The following is a 19,942-nucleotide window of genomic DNA, read 5'->3' on the forward strand; positions in this document are numbered from 1 at the left end:
CTTTCATTGTGTTTTGTGAAGTTATCATGGTTGCCTTTATAAACAAAGTTAGCTGATTTCTTAATACCTGATAATGTTTCACCTGTTAATGGTAATGTTATATAAACCAGATGCTAAATGGTGACACCATGAATCTTTGCATTTAACTTCTTCCTGAATTTTAGATAACAACTAGAAATAACTATTTCCATGACTTCCCTAAAGGTAGTGACAAAATGGCAATCAAATAACTGTGATAGTTAGTACTTAGTATCTTGTGATTGAAACAAAGCAAACTTACTAATTAGTAAGTAAACTGACATGACAATATAAACTACTAACCATGACATTTGATGAATTATTGATTTATTAACTAACACATGAGAAAACAGCGTTCAACTAAAAATTAAATATCTGCCCAATTTTTTAAATACCACAGTAAATTGTTGGGGTTCACATGCTATTTTTCCAAGTAAAATCAAGGACTTTCAAATGCTTTTCATAATCACACACGTTAAAATATCCAGGACTAAAAACTAATGTCATGAAACTGCATTTTTTTTCCATACTCCTTTTAACTTGTCTATATTGGCTTTTGGTGTTTAAACTGTTACATTGTAAAAAACAACAACAATATTTTTGATACAATATATAAAAGAAATAGGTATTATAGTTGAAATGTTATAATTTTCCTACACCAAAAATATATTTCTGATAGGTACTTCCTTCTTAAGTTAGCTATTATTGTTTAGTGCTGCCCTCTCTATTCAAACCTTGTCCAAACATCAATGTAGATTGTCCATCATGATATAAGGAAGAGTAACAGGAGCTGACAAAAGCTCCTGTGCAAGGATCTACTGATACTGAGGAGCCCAGTTTTGTACATATGTGCACAACCAAGGGGGACCAGTAACATCATTGAATACAACATCCCCATAAGCAATAAAACCCTGCAAGAAAAAAACAAAGGGGCTAAAAGGGATTAGTGGACAAAATGTTCCATGGAACAAAGTTTTAAGGGACAATGTTGGACCAGGGGTACTAGCTAGATCACATGAAGGATGTCTCCAATTTGATTAACCAGCCACCCTGAGCAGCCACTAGAAGTAGCTGATGATATGGCTGGTTAACTCCAGTTTGGAAGGAGCCAGAAGAAACCAGTCCTCCTAATAATGGTGGAATTGCAATCTTAGAGCATGAAAAGCAATCTTAGAGCAAATGCTCTGATCAACTGACAAAAGACATAAAGGGTGGAAGCAAGCCAAAGGGTAGGATGTGAAACTGATAAACCATTCTGTGATGGACAAACCGACAAGACCAGACAAACCCAAACTAGACCCTGGTGATATAGGGATGTGGAAATAAGCACTGGTGATGCCAATCTTGGTCATTCATAAGCCCAGAGAAAATGCTTGTACATGAAAAGGTGAGTCCAAAGACCTAGAGTACCATTCTACAAAACACATACAGAGCTGAAGAAGACACACAAGAAAGGTGGAAATTAAAGTTAACTGTAATCAAAACTATTCAGTTGATGAATGAGTTAAAACTTATATCTATACATTAAAATACTAATCAAAAAAGTGAAAATTGTGCTACAATGGTAGAAGCAACCTGTGCTGGTACAGTTAGTACAATATGGTTGGTGTAGAATTGTCACATGATCAGCATATGTTGCTGCAGTGATGCAAAAAATATAGAGGTATAAAAGAATGGTGAGCTGTTAAAAATTTGAGCAATGCTCAGAGAGAAAATGAAGGTTAAGGTAGCTTTGGGTGAGTGGAAGTAGTATCATTTCCAAATATAAGGTTTCATTAATCTTAATAAAACCCCAATATTTTAACATGGTATTTCAGCATGTAAGTTTATTTGTAGATTAAGCTAAACAAATCAAGTAACTGTAATTCATTTTAGTTACTTAGCAAATGCATACTTAGATAAAGTAAAAACCTAGAATTCTGAATATTCTACAAGAAGCCTAAGTTTAAAATTAAACAAGAAATTTAGAACATCAATATAGTTCATAAAATTAAACATTTGATAATTATAATTATCTGACAAAGTTTGAAAATTTTGTTTTCAAGAATGAATGCACAGAAAACAAGAAAGTTTCCTCATGGCAAAACTACTAAAGCTATCTGCCACACTACCAAATTACAAACTCCCAACCACCTAATGGTGGGATTGACCATCATATTATAATGCCTCCACAGGCTGAAAATGGCAAGCATGATTAAGAAGTTAGCATAAATGATTTCAGACAAAAGTTGTAATGGTTTCTAAAGGGCTCAAGTTTGGGGTCTCATTTGAAAACTAAAGGCAAATACATTGTGTTTCAATCCTATGAATTATGAATATATGATTCTAGTTTTTTCATGAGGATGCTTTATACATTTTTCATAGAGTACATCATAAAAAAGCACTTAATTTTAAGCAATAGATATTGTTACCTCCATGTCTTAGATAAACACTGCTTTTTTTTTTTTTTACATTTTACAGCATATTTAACAGAAATAAAATCTTTGACCATAATCACTAAAGTGACACTTGCTTGTATATAAAACATCTTGGCAAAACCATTCAATAACTAAATGTACAGTTAACTAAGCCATTATTAATGAACAGCCACAGCCTCACCCACCAGTTATAGTGAACATAGAATTCACATAACAATACATTCAACTGACAAGGGGGTAAAAGCCAATTCAAAAATACAGAGAGTGTTCCACATTAAGTTAGGTCACACTCAACACACATATGGGAAGGTAGTGGCTTAAAAAATATAAAATGCAACAAGTATATTAAGAAAAGTACCAATTAAAAAGGAAAATCCAGGGATTTGCATGACCCTATAATAAAATGCCAATTTTTCAAATTACCTTAGGTCTGGATTTGGTTAAAGCAACTTTCAGGGTCTTCCCGGGTGTTCAGCACCCATACAAATCCTGTTTAATGCTCTTTTTTGTTATACTATAAAATTATTTTTTAAACCAACATGAAGTTCACAAGCACATTACAAATAGTTAAGCCTAATGACTTTTTGAGTTAAGCCTAATGACCTAATTTGTTACATATATACAAATGGATGGTTAAATTTTCCACTTTGTTTTTCAATCTGACATTATTTTGTTACTTACTTTCTTCCTTAACAATTTGTTAATCATACTTTGATTTTAAAAGTTTTTTCTTTCACTGTTAAATACTTAAATAGCAGTACATGTTGCAAATTTAAAAAATTCATTAAAAACAGTCAATGTTCATATTTCACAATTAATGTTTACTTTTCATGAGCAGAAGAATACAATGCTAATGGAAGTTGAAAAACAAGACTGCATACAGTGTATCAGTTATATAAAATGGTAGAAATAAAAATTGTGAAAAACAAGATAGTTTCACCTTACATCCTTCAGTGCCATAAAACATAGTTTCTGTATTACTTTAACAACCATGTGGAGCCTAATAGGCCCCAGAGCAACTTGAAAGGTTATTAATATTAGGCTAATAAATTTGTATTTAAATGAAATACTGACTATTGATTTCATTTCATTAAATGAAATGGCAATTTCGTATGGCCCCACTTTTCGTAGGAGTGTTAAAAAATATGCGTACCTTTAACAATGCAGCAGTTGATATATAGACGTGAATAACATTACACAAGTGCATTTTTTAATACACTTTAGACATTTTTCTTTTATAAATCAAACATAATTTACTCCAAGTATATATAATAATGATTTTTTTCAAGTGTATGAGGGTAACATTTTTATCAAATAATTTCACTTGTTTCCTTTAAAGAAAAAATATTTCCGACAAGGCTTACATACTTTTCACTATCATACATAAACATCCATATTTCAAATATTGTAGTGATAATCTTCGATCATTCATCACAGTTTCTTTTTGATTATACATCTATTAAAGAATGTGATTTATACATAATGCAATAAAAATTATAAGTTTTCAACATTCATAAAATGTTGGAGATGTAACAGTCAGTGACAATAAAAAAAAAAATGGTTAGCAACTTGTAAAATCTGACGTGTGATTATCTGCCAATACTGAATGTATTAATATTATGGTCTGTGTTTGGCAAATACAGCTTTAAATAGTTAACAAGTCGAAATACATAGAAGTAAAAGTGTAAAAACATGTTGATTTACTATTCATAAAAATGAGTTGTTTATCAGTTTATATGACTTTCTTTTTTAATACAGTTTGTGTAAATACACTGACTGTAAATCAAACTACGTTATATTGAACAAAGATGACACACTACTATTTTACCTCCTATGTAATACAGTATATACATAATTGTAATGCATCAGATTCACTGTTGTGAATTTTCTCTCACACAGCTGGAATTTATTCATTACGAACAATAATTATATAAGTAGAGAAGCTATATACTACTGCTTGTCTACACAACAGCATCTGCAGTTGGTAAAAGTCCAAGACAAGTAGCAAATTATTAAGGCCAAGTCTGAAGTCAAGTCTCAAATCAATTCTGTCCAAGTTGCAAGTTAAATCATAATAATAGAATATGTTTGTGAAGTAGCCAAATGTTAATATAAAGTAGAAAATGTAATATGCCTTTTTGTTAGTGGATTATGGAGGCCAAAATAATGTGCCCTCAGTTTGTTTCTACACAGGTTTAGTGATAGTTTGTTTGGAGGGAATCTTTTGTAACATACATAAATGAAATAATTTGGACATCATTTGAATCTGATGTTATGCCAAAACAAACAGATGATACACTGTTCGTGCCTCATTTTCAAAACTTCATGGCTGTGGAAATCCAATTAAGTTACAAAGATTGTTAAAGGAAGAACAAACTTTCTTTTATTTTGGACCAACTATACTGAGGTCTCCAGCAGTGTACTTGCATATTGTGTACACTTCATATGAGCTGGTGATTCACATGTATCATACTGATGATAGAATGAGCTTTATTTCAGTAACTGTGAGTGCACTTGTATGTTCTTAAGATTTTTCAACAAAATGCAAAACTTCAACAGTTCAAACTTGACAAGCATTAAATGCAATCTCCACCTATTTACATTTTTTTAGACTTTCTTATTGCTTCATAGATGCTACATGTACACATCTGTACAGCTTTTTTGGATTCCTCCAGACAGTGCTGCCATCTCAGTATTCACTCTACTGCACACTTAATGTTGTGTATTTACTATGTGATCTTGATTGCACAAACGTTCGAAGATTATTTGTCAAGCAAATTCAAGTGTATGATATCACTGACTAGAAGAGAGCAACAGAACATAATTTATCTATACAAATTGTTACAGTTTAGAAATATCAGCTGAAATAGCAGATTGTCACTAAACTTAGTTCTATGATGGCACATAATTACAGCAGACTCTCACTAAACTTAGCACTATAAGGACATAGTTCTGCTTTCATGGCTAAACACTCATTCAGTGGAAAAACCAGAAGCAGGAACATCCAGCACTCTTATTACCATAGGAAACAACCTGAAGGGGTTGTTCTTGTTGACCAACCAGAAGAGTTGATTTCTCCATCTATGTATTCCTTCATTCACTATTAAAGAAAATTTATGTAGAATCACACAATACCAACATCATTCATAAAATAATGTGCAACAACTATCCACAATTTTACACTGGGGCAAAAAAAGAGAGAGAAAAAAAACAAAACAAAATTCATCAAATGTAACAAAAAACCTTTCAAAATTTATTACGATTACAATTCAAAAGCCTCAGTATATCTAAACACAGAAAGTAATTCCAAACAATGAACCAAACATCAATTATTGATGAATAAAGGAAACTCTATTAATAGAACAAAACAAATTCACACAAAACCAACACCCTGGGGTCCCAAGAAAACTATACTCAATTGTGAAGCATTCTTCAGTCATGCACCTTTGTTCCATACTGTATGTATATTCATGTATCTTTCAAACTACTTGTATCTGTGGATGACACAATCTTACAGAAATTTAATACATTTATACTAAAGTATTTTTATTACCAGTCAAGCTGCTGCCAAACTTTTATTTTCCACAAAAGTGGGTTTATGGTTATCAAATTTACATTTAATATTTAATTAAGCTACTTTTTGTTCATGTTATACCACTTAGTGTAGTATAAAATTGTAGCTAATAATTCATACTTTAATAATGTATAAATGTTAAGTTCTTATTTTATAAGGCAACATTAAAAAACATCCTGAATTTCCCTTTAGGTGAGAAATGTGTTTTCTCTACTAATTTTCTTTTCTCTAATATATTTACCACCCCTCCAAAAAGTACAAAATTTCATGTCTCATTTCTAACTTGAATATGATGCACATAACTTAGGTACATGCATTGTGGGTAGCCAAGTTCTGGGTTAGGACCCTATTCATCTTTAGCATTCTTAATCCTGACAGTGAGATTGTAAAATATTTGCTGGTACATACAAATATATAGTAGTATTTTTTTGCTCTCCAAGACCCATGCACCTTGAACCTTATTTGAATACCACGTAGCATGTCTGCAAAATCTGTTTGGCAAGGTTTGTGGCAGGAATATTCAAAAATGTATTTCTTTTTTTTAACTTAGAATGTCAACAAGTATTTAATTCAAGTTACCAGTTAAAATGAGCATGTCCCAAGTCAAAAAAAAGTTTGCAACTTGAATCTGACTCTACAGGGTGGCCCATAAGTACCTTCCCATCCATATGTCATTATGTTATATTCAATTACGTATGTATTATACATTTGTTTCTTTTTTTCAGAGAAATATGACCAATGTAAGCCCATTTACACTTGAAGAGCGTATTGTGACAAGTACGTGGGTACATGAGCACAAGAATACTGATGACACCACACAGATACACTTGATACATAAGACATATGGATGGGTAGGGACTTACGGGCCACCCTGTAGTTCAAATCCCATGACTTGAGCCCACATCAGTAAGGTAGCAATTTTCTGAGTAATCATATTCAAATATTAAAGTAGCTGTACAAATGTCTAGCTTGTTTAGCCCTACTTCTAGTAGCACAGTGAATTGTTTTATTTTTCAGCCTTCTGGATTATGAAAACTAATTTGAAGTGTTATAATTTAAGAATTGTTTCTTGTAAAATATTCCACTAGTCTACAGTTTTTTTCACATTTATGTACTTAATGTCATTAAATATTTTTACTATCAACCAAAAACTGGGAAAACTTTGAGAAACCTATATACATTATGTTCTCACCTCTACGGGTATTTTGAAAATAACTAGGAAAATCAATGGATAACTCTTTCATCAACAGCTGCAAATCATAATAAAACAATCACTTATTAAAAATCATTTTAATATTTTATACATACATTTATTTTATATGTGTGTGTGTGTGTGTGTGTGTGTTTTACAATGAATATTAAATGTTATCCACCTATGCATATTCTACTTTGATGACAATGTATATATAAGTGCTAAGGTCCATAGGTATGCTCACTCTGCCATCCTTTTCACTGTTTCCTTCATCAATGTAATGTCGAGCTGCTGCATCAACATGAATAGCCTCAGGCTAGAAGAATTTAGGCCTGCTGACACTAAGTCTCCTTGAGGACTTTTCTCTTCTTTTTCAGTTTCCATCAGCTTCAATTTTCTGTCAGCTTCTTCCTGATAATCCAATGTGAAACATTACACGTTCTGGAGGGCAGAGCACAATAAATGAAACAAAGCAAGAAAAAATCTAAATACTTTATGCCTTTTGATTAACTTGTATTTATTATTCCATGTTTTAATGCATTCTCAAGACAGTTAGTATGGGTATTAAAACTTTAATTAAAATAGAGTACAAAGCAATGTTTTGAGCTTCTTAGGTCATCTTCAGGTTATCAAAGAGAGTTTGCAACTAACCAATGCTGGACACGTCTTAGGGACGAGAGTATAAACCAGTACAGGATTGTAGGGGGCGTTGTAGTTGGATGTTAGGTTACTAATTAGTATAGGTATAAAGGTGTTCCTTTATATTGGTTTTAGTTGCTGTATAAGTAGGGTTATTTTATTTTGCATTTGTTTATATTTGTTTCCCTATTTAGTATCAGGGATTATGTTGTGTTTATTTGATTTGCAGTGTTCAAACATGTGTGAAGGTGGTTTAATTTTTGTTCTTTGAATCTGGTTTCCATTTTTCTCCTTGTTTCTCCAATACAGAAGTTGTGGCAGTTGTTGCATTGTATTTTATAAATAATATTGCTGTTGTGTTGTTGATCCAGGTGTGTGCATATAATTTTTTCAATGGTTTTTAGATGAAATATGTTAACAGCTTTAGAACTTTATATCCAAGATATACCCAACAACCAATTAGCAACCCTTATAGAATTCACTACCACCAAAACTAACTTTATGTTCAATAATTAAAACTACCTACAAATAATTTGCCTAAGTACGAGCAATCCTGTGTCACCAGCTCTAACCAATAATTTCACGACACAAACTGAATCTCAAGCGACCAATTCAGCCTTACACCCACCACTATTCTGGTACAGATATGTTGATGATACAATTGCTGGATTCACATCTATAGAAAACACATTTAGTTTTTTCAACCATGTTAACTCTATACACCCAAACAATAAGTTCACCTGTGAATAGGAAAAAAATAACTAACTAGCATTTCTCAACCTCAAGATCACAAGAACTGATACACAATTCCAAACAGAAATACACAGAAGAATCACCCACACTGAACTATACATTCTCTTGGACTCAGCATAGAAACAAACAAAAACTAAACATACTAAGAAACCAAATAAACACAGCCACAAAACTATGCTTAACTGATATAGGTAATGATGAAATCAACAAAATAAAACAACACTTCATCAACATAAACAAATTTCCTCCAAAACCTGTTGAAAAATTATACACCCACACCTAGATTAACAACACAATCAACAACAAACAAACATTAATAAATCCCAAGATACAACAAACTACAAAACCTTACACTGCTGCATACCATTTTTCCCCAATATCAGGGAAAAAATAACCAACATTAGGAAAAAAACTTAACAAAACCCAACATTCCAGTAAACAACAAATTTATTAAAAACCCATGTATGTAACTAAAGTCCACACTATGTGAAAACTATACTGACAAACACAACACAAACATTATTTATTAAATACAATGCAACAACTGCCATGACTTCTATATTGAAGAAATAAGCAGAAAATTGGAAACCAGATTCAAAGAAGACAAAAAAACACCTTCACACGTTTTTGAACACTGCAAGTCAAATGAACATAACATAACCATAGAAAACACCCAGATACTAAGTAGGGAAACAAATGCATAATTAAAAAAGCCCTACTTATACAACAACTCAAACCAGAATTAAACCAATGTAAAGGAACACCTTTATACCTATACTAATTAACAACCTAACATCAAACTGCAATGACCCCTACAATCCTGTACCCATTTATACTCTCGTCCCCAAGACGTGCCAAGCAATGGTCAGTTTCAAACTCTCTTTGATAACCTGAAAATTACCTAAGAAGGTCAAAACACTGTTCTATACTTTATTTTAATAAAAGTTTTAAAACCCATAACAGCTGTCTTGAGAATACATTTTTATGGGTTTCGTCATCATGAATTCCAGGTTTTAGTTAATGCTTAAATCATATGGAAATAAAAACCAGTATTGTGTATATACAAAATAATAAGTGAATGAATTGTTACTTTTTGATAAGTCAGACTATGCGCTGCAGTGGAAACAGTATTAAAAAACCACAATTCTAGTTGGCAATTGCCAAATCTCCACTGAAGTTGTATGTAAGTTCATTTACATTGTTAATGCCACTTGCCACAACCATTAAGATAAATTAAAATTTCCAACAAGAAAAAGATCTCACACATCTTTACAGAGAAACTATTATGGAATACACTAGTAGAGGAAGCATCCAATGACTTTTACACCCATTTATTCACACTTACACATAGTAATACATTTTTCTCTACAGAACTATGTATAAATATAATTAAATCCTTCAAATATTCATGATACTTCTGCAGGATATATAATTATGTCATGAGAAAAGGTCAAATTAAATGTCACAGAAACATATTTCCATGTTTGTTCTGTATAACAAAATTATTGTTGAAGAGTTAAAATCACACTGGAATGGCCAAATTAGACACATTAATCTGGAGGTTCAATATACTTCTAACATTTGTGGATAAAAAACCACCTTAACAACACAAACTGATCATAAAACTTGATTAAAATTAGTTAGTAGCCAATATTATCAAAATATAATTAATAATCTCCATAATCCTAAACACCTTTAACTTACTGTTTCGAAGCTGAAAAAGTAAAAAAAAAAAAAAGCATTTTTCCCTGTGCCATATTTGTAAACACCACCCAAATAATGCATAGTGTACTCTGCAAGTATTATAGACACTGAAGTGAGCCCAATATCAGCATCATTATAAAAACCATCAGTTCTCTCATTTAGTTTGAATCATTAAAAGATGTTTTACAAGAAAATGTGAAAAGAAATTTTGAGAATTTGTTTTGTAAATTATTAATTTGTATCTATAACAATAATAACTGCATAAAAGCACCTGGTACAAAGCTGATTTTGAAAACTTTAATTACAATAACGAGTTACCACAACTTTTAATTACTTTGTGTCGACATTTTTTGAAGCTGTGTTTTTCTGACTATATAACATAACTTTTAATACATGGTCAATAAATGATTTTTTTTTATCAATAAGTTTGTATGTTACTTGGCAATCTCAAAACAAATTAGTTGAAAACTAAAGTTTATTTTAGTTACAAATAGAACAGATAATTATGTTTTAGTAAGCTATTTTTTATTTTATTTTTAAAAAACTACATTTTTATCGATGAATATCTTTGAAAAGTCAAACAAAACTACCATGTGTTGCAGTATCAATAGCAGTATTACATTATTAAGCTATAAAATAAAAGCAAGTGAACAATTAAAATAACTTTACACCTCAATACTGGTTAGAACCAGAGTTTTGTTTTTTAATGAAGAGAACTTCTTTTATTTTTTTTCTTCTATTTATATTACTGTTGATACTTTAACAGATAATCTTTTTTTCTGTTATTCAAATATACATGCCTGATGGTACAAGGTAAATCTTGTGAACTTAGTGTTTTTTAAATAAAAAATACAAAATAAAACTGTATGTAATTCAGATGATTTAATGCTACTGGTTTTATGATAAAAAATGAAGTATTTGCCAATATTGTTAAGTTCTAAGGAAAGTAGAAAGAAATAACTTTGTGTACATTAATGATTAATTTAACTTAAAAGTAAACATCATTTTTCTTCACATTATGTAATTAATTTCACTCCATTAACACATTTGTAATTCTACACAGAAATATAAAATAAGAAATACTAACTTTTATGACCATATCAACATATCGTAACAATCCTTTATCTTCTGCCTTTTCCACTGTAGCAAAAGCGTCTCCAAGTATTTTAGCCACTGGATCAGGATTGGCTAATAATATTAAATATATAAAATATGGTCATGTAATAATATTAATTACCTGAAAAAATATTATATTCATTTATCATATATATAAATGTGTGCATGTGTATGTATTATTTGGTAAGACAGAGCAAATGTTAACATGTAGCATTTACAATATCAGACACATCAGTAGTAAACTACAAAATATTTCATTGCTATATTTTGATAGCCATACTTTTCATCAGATCAAGGTTCACTGTAAGACAGACCAGAAACAAACAATGTAAATATATGAAACTCTTTATCACATTCAGACCCTGATTCAGGCAATCTTCTATGAAATGAAACTGCTCCACATCCAACTGATCTCTACCATATACACACCAAAACTTGTATTTTATTATCATTCCATTTGAAATCAAAACCAGCATATGATTAGGCTCTCAAATAGGCTGGTGCTGCTCCTACTAACATCTGGGAAATAACACTCGGTATCCCAAGTAGAATCCAAGAGTAAAGAAAGAAAGTCATTCAAACACTTCAGAGGAATACACTCTGGTATCAATCCAGTAACTGGAAACTTGAAGTGGTAAAGACTGCCTAGCTTCACTAGTATAGTAAGGGTGGTTGGGGTAATGCATGTTGGAGAGTCCTCAGGAATAATGCTTTGGAAACAATGAAATAGGTGAACTAATTTCATAAATTTTTGAAAACCAAACCAATCCTGAGAAAAAAAAATATATATATATATATAAATGGCTGGTGTGGATAAAGAAAACTCTATGTAAGAAGAGAACAACGTTTCGACCTTCTTTGGTCATTGTCAGGTTCACAAAGAAAGAAAGGGGTAATTGACTGATAGCTGACCACATGTTTGAAGGCAGTTGTGTAATTGAGTGTAGGAATGTAGAGGGTGTACTTAGATGTCTGATTACATTTATTAATACAGGTATAAATGTGTTCCTTTGTATTGGTTTATTTTGGGCTTGAGTTGTTGTATTAGAAAGGCTTCTTTCATTTTGTGTTTGTTTATGTTTGTTTCTTTATTTAGTATTTGGCTGTTTTCTATGGTTGTGTTGTGTTCATTTGATTTGCAGTGTTCAAAAACGTGTGAAGATGACTTTTCATGTTCTTTGAATCTGGTTTCCATTTTTCTACTTGTTCCTTCAATATAGAAGTCGTGGCAGTTATCACATTGTATTTTATAAATAATGTTGGTGTGGTGTTTGTCAGTGTAGTTTTTACATTGTTTAGACCTTAGTTTTGTGACTGTTTTTTGAATAAATTTGGTATTAACTGGAATGTCATATTTTGTTACTAGGTTTTGCCAAATGTCAGTTATTTTTCTGCTAATGTCAAGAATATATGATATGCAGCCATGTAGGGTTTCGTGATTTTTTTAAATCGTGGGGTACATTTACTTTTGTTGGTTGAATTTGCTTTTTGTCTAGGTGTGTGCGTATAATGTTTTCTACAGTATGTGGAGCAAACTTATTGATGTTGATGAAGTATTGTTTTATTTTGTCTAATTCATTGTTAATTTTATCTGGTGAGCAGAGTTTTATGGCTGTGTTTATTTGGTTTCTTAGTATATTGAGTTTTTGTTTTGTTTCATGTGCTGAGTCCCAAGAAATGTATAGTCCAGTATGGGTGATTTTTCAGTGGATTTCTGTTTTAAATTGTGTGTCAGTTCTTGTAATTTTGAGGTAAAGAACAGAAAGAGTGGGTATGATCTCTCTTATGCTTTACTCATGCTAGTCCATGGGAGGCAGTCAATTATAGTAGAATAATACTGCATCATTTTGTGTTTGTGTAGAATTAAGCACAAAGCTACACAAGGGGCTATCTGTGCTCTGCCTACCATGGGTATCAAAACCTGGTTTTTAGCAGTGCGAGTTCACAAACATACTGCTGTGCTTCTAGCAGGCCTGCATCATTTCTACACAGTTTGTTGCATTATAAATAAAATACACTATGTTTTGGTTGTTAGTGCAGACTTGATTTGATAAAATTACATCTGACTAAGCAACACTTACCACAGAATGAGATTCTCTGAAAAGAGGAGAGGGGCTCTGGAAATGAAAAAAACACAGAGACAAAATTAGTAATGAATGTACTCGCTCCTTCTTACAATATAGCAAATGTGGTTAATATAGTTACAGAGGTTAGTCAAAAATCCTCACAGGAAGATATTGCCAGATCATGCAAATAATATGAGATAAAAATACTGGAGGAGGTCCACACATCAGCTTGGGCAATGTCCTCCAGCAATCAATTAAACCAGACTGCTAAGGACATAGAAATGTGACAAATCTGATTAGATGTTACTTAAAAAAAGTCTCCTCACCTCCAAAGAAACCCAAGAATAACTAAAATGGATCAATCTACATACCCACCCTCTCAAGGTAACTGGAGATAAATCACAGAAAAATTAAGGATCACAATGAAGAAAAGGACATTTCCAGCATCACTGAAAGCTTTAGTATTGTAAGCCTAACACCTCAAAGCCGTCATTGGATATAAAAGATGGGGATCTGATAAATCACAGAGGGGAGAAATAATGGTCAAATGAACTGGAAAAAGGTATTTATCTCCTTCCTTTACTGCCAATGTCTAAGGTAAAAAGGACCTGTTTGGGTACAGAAGGGCATAAGTAGAATGATAAAGTATCCTGTGCATGTGTATTGCAAACAACTCCATCAAAAGATGTCTGCCAGCCAGCAGCAACACAAAATAAACTTTAAAGGAAAGGTGATACATGGTATATTAGGTGAAAGGCTCAGACAGATGTTGAAAAAGAGCATGTAATACCACCTTTATATCCCAGTTAGGTAACTGAAATGGTAATTTGGGAGGAAGAACCCAAAATGACTTGAGGAAGCTACAGAGTAAAGGGAACTTAAGAACTACCATCTTTTTGAGTATCTACAGGTAGCCAATAAGGCTGCCTCACATAGAGTGATTGTTGAAGATGCAAAATTCTTGTCAAAGATCCAAGTCAAAAACCAAGCTATAATTGGCATGTCTGGACAAGGTATGCTCAACCTCCGCAAAATACACCATTGTTCATATGAGTGCAATTTCTGTTGATAAATGACCATTGTGAGAAAATATATAAGCTAAAACAGGCACATGGTAACCTTAGAAGTTAAACACTAGTGAATGATTTCTAAATCCCCAAACAAGATGTACATAATAATATGGAGCCAGATGGAAATCAACACAATCCAACTGAGATATGTGTGTTGAGAAACTGATCCAGATAGATGAAATATTGTGTTGGAATGAGAAGGAATATCCCACCGCCAATAAAACAATCCCGCCTTGGTTGCCTCAGAAAACAGTATCCGGGTGTGACGTTCTGCCAAATGGTGAGTTCATGCAAACAGTAACTGGATGTCCATGGAATGGTGTGTGGACAGGGAACTGAGATAAGAAAAGGTCTGCACAGCTTGGCAGGACACACATGGAACTGATGCTATTCTAAAGAGCAAAGCCTTGAACTGCAGCACCAGAAATTTGTGCAGAAAGTGCAGGACAATTCTGCTGTGGGAACATGCAAATAGGTGTTGGTGGCATTGATCGTAGTCATCCAAAGTCCTGGTATAAAATATTAATGCAGAATGAGGAAAGACTCTGAAAGATCTAGGAACTGATTCAGATGAGAAAGGGTGATGACCAAATGCCAAACTCCTGTCTTTGTGTATAAAATATTAATGCAGAATGAGGAAAGACTCTGGAAGATCTAGGAATATCCCACCATCTAGATTAAGATGGTATATGCATCTCCAAGCCCATTCCCTTGGCTGTGGTTTCGCTAGATAGTAGATAGGGACAGTGGGAATCTTGTTAATCCATTCATGCAAATGGGTGATGGGTGATGAGAAAGGGTGATGACCAAATGCCAAACTCCTGTCTTTGTGAACAGAGCAAACAGATGAGAATAAAACCTAAGAAGAATTGTAACACTCTCTATCCACTGCCTCCTTTACAGGTGTGAAATATAAGGTTCAGTGAAAAGCAGAAACACTACAGGTTGGAGGAATAATAGTGATGATGTAAACTGAATGAGTAATCTTGATGCATGGACTTGTAGTGCCCATGAATCTGTAGCAAACGTTCTCCACACATTTCAAAATTCTCAGAGCCTAACTCCCACAGGCTGCAAAGTTATAATCACCATTGCTCCTGGCAGCATTATAACAAAGAAGACAAATCTCATAGATATGGACATAATCTTATTCTGGGTACCACTAGACTGCTCTTGGGGTAGGGGTCAGAACACTCAAATATGGGAGAACTATGACCATTTGTAGAAGATGAAAGTCAAAAAACCAACAATAACAAAAATGAATGCAAATGAGCAACATCAACCCTTAAATCCAAAACCTCTGGAATGCCCAAAAAAATCAAGGGTTGGAGAAAAGAGCCTCACACAACTTGCAGAGGGCTAAAGCAGGTATACAAATGTCCTCCAACAATTCATCTTTAAACAACAAATCTTAACATACCAGCAAGGAGACTAGAAAAAGTGCAGAAGCTTACAATCAAACTAAGGTAGATGCTAACAATGATCTCAACTAATCATCGAAGTGATGTAGTGATTGCAGAGAGACTTGCAATCAGTGCTGCAGTCTATATGTAAAAACTTTTTCACATATGCCGCAAGTTTTCTGTCTTCTTTCCATTGGAAATGAATAATTCAAATGTGTATCTCATGCAAATGAAGTGACAACCCTCCACCAATGAGAGTACCATACACTCTTGTTAATACATGTGACTCCCTCTCTTCAATTCTACCCCACTATCACTTTGAGTTTTGGCAAAAGTGAGTAGAAGTAAGTACCTATCAGAAATACCTTTTCAGTGTAGGAAAATTATAACTTCCAATATGGTATATTACCTTCCCTCATATAAATAGCTGGAATCCCACACTTAATAAGTGGAGAGATCAGTGTGAAGGAAAAAAAAAAGCATCCATTGTCTCTAACTACAGAGACGAGAAAGTTAAGACTCAAAGATCTGATGTGGGAGCCCACACCACATATAAACAAGGAATATTCACCACTCATGGGTGGAAAAACAGAGTAGCACATCTAAGAGGTGTGAGTGAGAAAATAAACAATGGAATTGCACACATGTGTAGAGTGGCTTGGATGCAAAGACTGAACTTAGTTATTCAACTACATCTAAGGCTCATAGTGCTGGGAACCAACATTCACAAGGCAGTAAGATGAGGGTCACACCATCTTCACCTCTAGTTCAAAAGACCAAAGGGGATCTCAAAACATTCTGACTCCAGAAGAGCACATATTAAGAATATAAAATGATACATCAATCTGGAAATCCAAAATCCAGTATTGAAAAAATGTCTTCAATACAGAAATCCACTCCTCAACAGTGAAACTAGCCAGAACCAACCCAAGCTCAATAACATCCTCAGAGTAAGATACATCAAGGGAGAGCAGAAAGGAAAGAACCATAACAATAACAAATACCTTCATTGTTATCCACAACAGAGAAGGAGTATTACCGAGGGAGGAAGACAGACATATGTAGTACATGTGAGGACTTGTATTGATTGATTCTATTCTAAATCTAAAAACCAGCTACTGGAAACTGAAATCTACATGGGGATACAATAAGGGATCCCAATATTTGGTGTGAACTGCAATTTGACATCTCACTCATTTGGTTTTTGTATATTTTATAGTTCAGGTTATTACACCATATACACCAGAGGAACACCAATACCCTACTCTTACTTGATGGTACTGTTGAACTGATTTTCAACTTTATTAAGACATTCAAGAGGATGCCTCCACAGTACATCATCCCAGCAGCTGGGAACTGGAAAGTGACAAGAACTCTGAAACTCCACTAGAAGAAAAGAGAGTTGAAATGTATTGGAGAGCGAGGAAGAACATCAACACCTGAGGCAGTGCAATGAGTGACTGCAAAATCCTACCTTGAAAAGCAGACCATAATAATTTATTTAGTACAAAATACAGAAAGGATGAGCAGGTATCGACAACTGCTTTACCCATGAAGTCCATGAGTGTTACAGTCTGGGATAGGAATATTTATGAAGCAATTCCATCACAACAATAACCTTCAAGCAATCTTATAGAACACCCCATCTCAACAGTGTGCACTGCATAGCCGTGGAACATAATAAGCAAGTCAAACGGTTGAACAGTGCAGACTTTAAAGGTTAAAATATACCTGGTCAGGCACCACTCACCAGTATGGGATTCACATAATGTGTACTTATCATGAAAAAGGAAATAAAATCCATGAAAAATATTAAAGATCAAAATTACCTTACATTGTCAGAGTCACAAGGAAGTCTGAAGAATGACTACAGGCACAAGATGATAGCCTGAAGAGGAAGAAACTGTGATCCTATAAAAACAGTGAGAGACAAATGTATTAGTAGTTGTCCACACACGTGACTGAAGAAGTTCATCCAGTGGATAATGAAGAAGAGATGGCAGAGAAAATGTAAAGAGTCAGATTTGATGAGAAGACACTTGGAAAAAAGTAGAGAATGATGATGAAAGAGAGGATTAAAAAAAACCCAACTGGCAATGGTGAAAAGAGAAAACTCATGAACAGATGGTGGTTGCCATTGAATAAAGAAGCAAGAATGTGTACCATGGATGGAAGCCATGCAGGGAATATAACATCAGAAAGAACATACAGGACACAGAAGTCTATATGGATCAGGATCAGAATAAAGGTTGGAAATGGAAGGAAGGGAAATTAGTAAAAAGGAGGAGTTACCCTCCCAAGCAGCTGAGGTTTTGGGAAGGAAAGAATAATACAGATAAATGAGAAGATATGTAGAAAGATAAAGAGAACATGAAAAAACACTGATGACAAATAAATCAGACCGCTAATGTCCACAGGCTAATAGGAAATGGAAATAAGTTTTAAGGGAAATACAAAACAAGAAACACATGAAAAGTGGATCGAACAGAGTCAAAGTGAGGTGATGGAGACCCACAGTAACATCACAGTCCAGAAGATCACCCAGCTCTATTTGAAAGTCAGAAAATTTCCAAAACAGGTTAACTTTTTCAACACTAGAAATACAGTAAAATATTGAGAAAATCTATAAAGCTTTGCAACGTTTTTGTGCACTGTTGTGTACAAAGTTATTGACTGCTGAAATTACTTAGACTTTTTAGAAAATTGCAAAAATTACAACTACTGTCTCTTAAACACATTTTCCTTAGGACAGAATAAATTCACACTATATCTGTGTTGTATCTAATTATTCTCAGTTTTAAATTTGAGTGCAAAGTGCTTTTAACCAAGAAGGCAATTTATTAGTTTGTTTTACACAAACTGGGTCAAAGTTATGTTTTATCTTCTTAACCCTTTGCACATGAGCTTAGTTCTTTGGTGGATGTCACAACCTTGTTCAGCATTACATTAAAAATTCAATGAAACACTTCTTAAATGCATAAGATTAAACTTGGGATGAAAATTGTCTATCTTCATTTTTTCTCTGTCATGTAATATGTCTGAGGTTCAGTTTTTCAGCTTCAGAACTCGGTGACTATAATAATACACCTATACAGTTTAAAATAAATTAGAAACAAATTTTACATAATTTCAAGCTGAAATATAAAATTTTAGCCTCCTACCTTTTTGATTTGCCAAGACATCAATAAATTTGTCAAATCCATCTTTGACTTTTGAGATTGTTTGCTCACCAACATTATATGGCAAATGGACATGTTTATAACCAGGAGAAAGAATAGTATTTCCTCTGTATAAGTGTCATTACAGTTATTTGATTTTGGCACTCACAGTATAACAGTGAATAACAGTTCCTTTGTATACATTGTTTTCCCAGTCCAAATATCTGGAGATATTTTTTTAAAACCTGTTTATGGCTTACTTAGAAAGCTACGTAAATTGCAATTGTTTTGAAAAATTCAGATCCAGTGATTGATATATATTTGTGTCCTAAAATGTACATTTGAAAGTGAGAGGAATAAGTTTTGGGACATCTAGAGTTGTGAGACGTATAAAGCTGATGTAAACTTGCTTGATTACAGAGTAAATATTACAAGTCTTTGGTTGAGCATATTTTTATATATGTTTAGAGAAAAGACACTAAAATATAAAAATGAAAAATTTCTCAGTTTAGCATAACAAGTCTTTAGTAAAGTAATGGCCCTCACTGTTATTTATTGCTTTTCAAATGGAGAAATTGGTCCAAGAAAACCATAAAATTAAATGGAAGCAGATGTAAAAAGGTTAAAAATTAAAACTGTTAGTATAAGAAATTTGGAATTTTCTGGTTAATTTTATGGTTGCCTAAGCAAAAAATATTTATTCATATTTTTATCTTGTTTTACTTCATTATACACTACTGATTTTTCTACAGTTAGTGTTGTGGTAAAGAAAATAAAAGATAAAATTTTAATATTTATTTAGAAGTTTCTAGAAATTATGCAAATAAAATTT

The 19,942-nt window shown here is 33.0% G+C and overlaps 1 protein-coding gene across 2 annotated transcripts in view; it reads right to left on the bottom strand.

Annotated features, from left to right (window-relative positions):
* The window catches only part of gudu (Armadillo repeat-containing protein gudu), a 102,850-nt gene that overhangs the window by 62,166 nt on the left and 20,742 nt on the right, over positions 1-19,942 (bottom strand). The window contains exons 4-5 of one of the 2 annotated variants that reach the window (XM_076488431.1): positions 11,385-11,485; positions 7,446-7,612 (exon numbers count right to left, since the gene is read on the bottom strand). In XM_076488431.1, coding sequence (XP_076344546.1) covers positions 7,446-7,612; positions 11,385-11,485 — 268 coding nt within the window. Of the gene's footprint in view, positions 1-7,445; positions 7,643-11,384; positions 11,486-19,942 lie in introns of those variants that run through there. The other variant, XM_076488437.1, reaches the window with a different exon arrangement.

The sequence above is a fragment of the Tachypleus tridentatus genome, chromosome 1, assembly GCF_004210375.1.
Source record: "Tachypleus tridentatus isolate NWPU-2018 chromosome 1, ASM421037v1, whole genome shotgun sequence".
Classification (NCBI taxonomy): domain Eukaryota; kingdom Metazoa; phylum Arthropoda; class Merostomata; order Xiphosura; family Limulidae; genus Tachypleus; species Tachypleus tridentatus.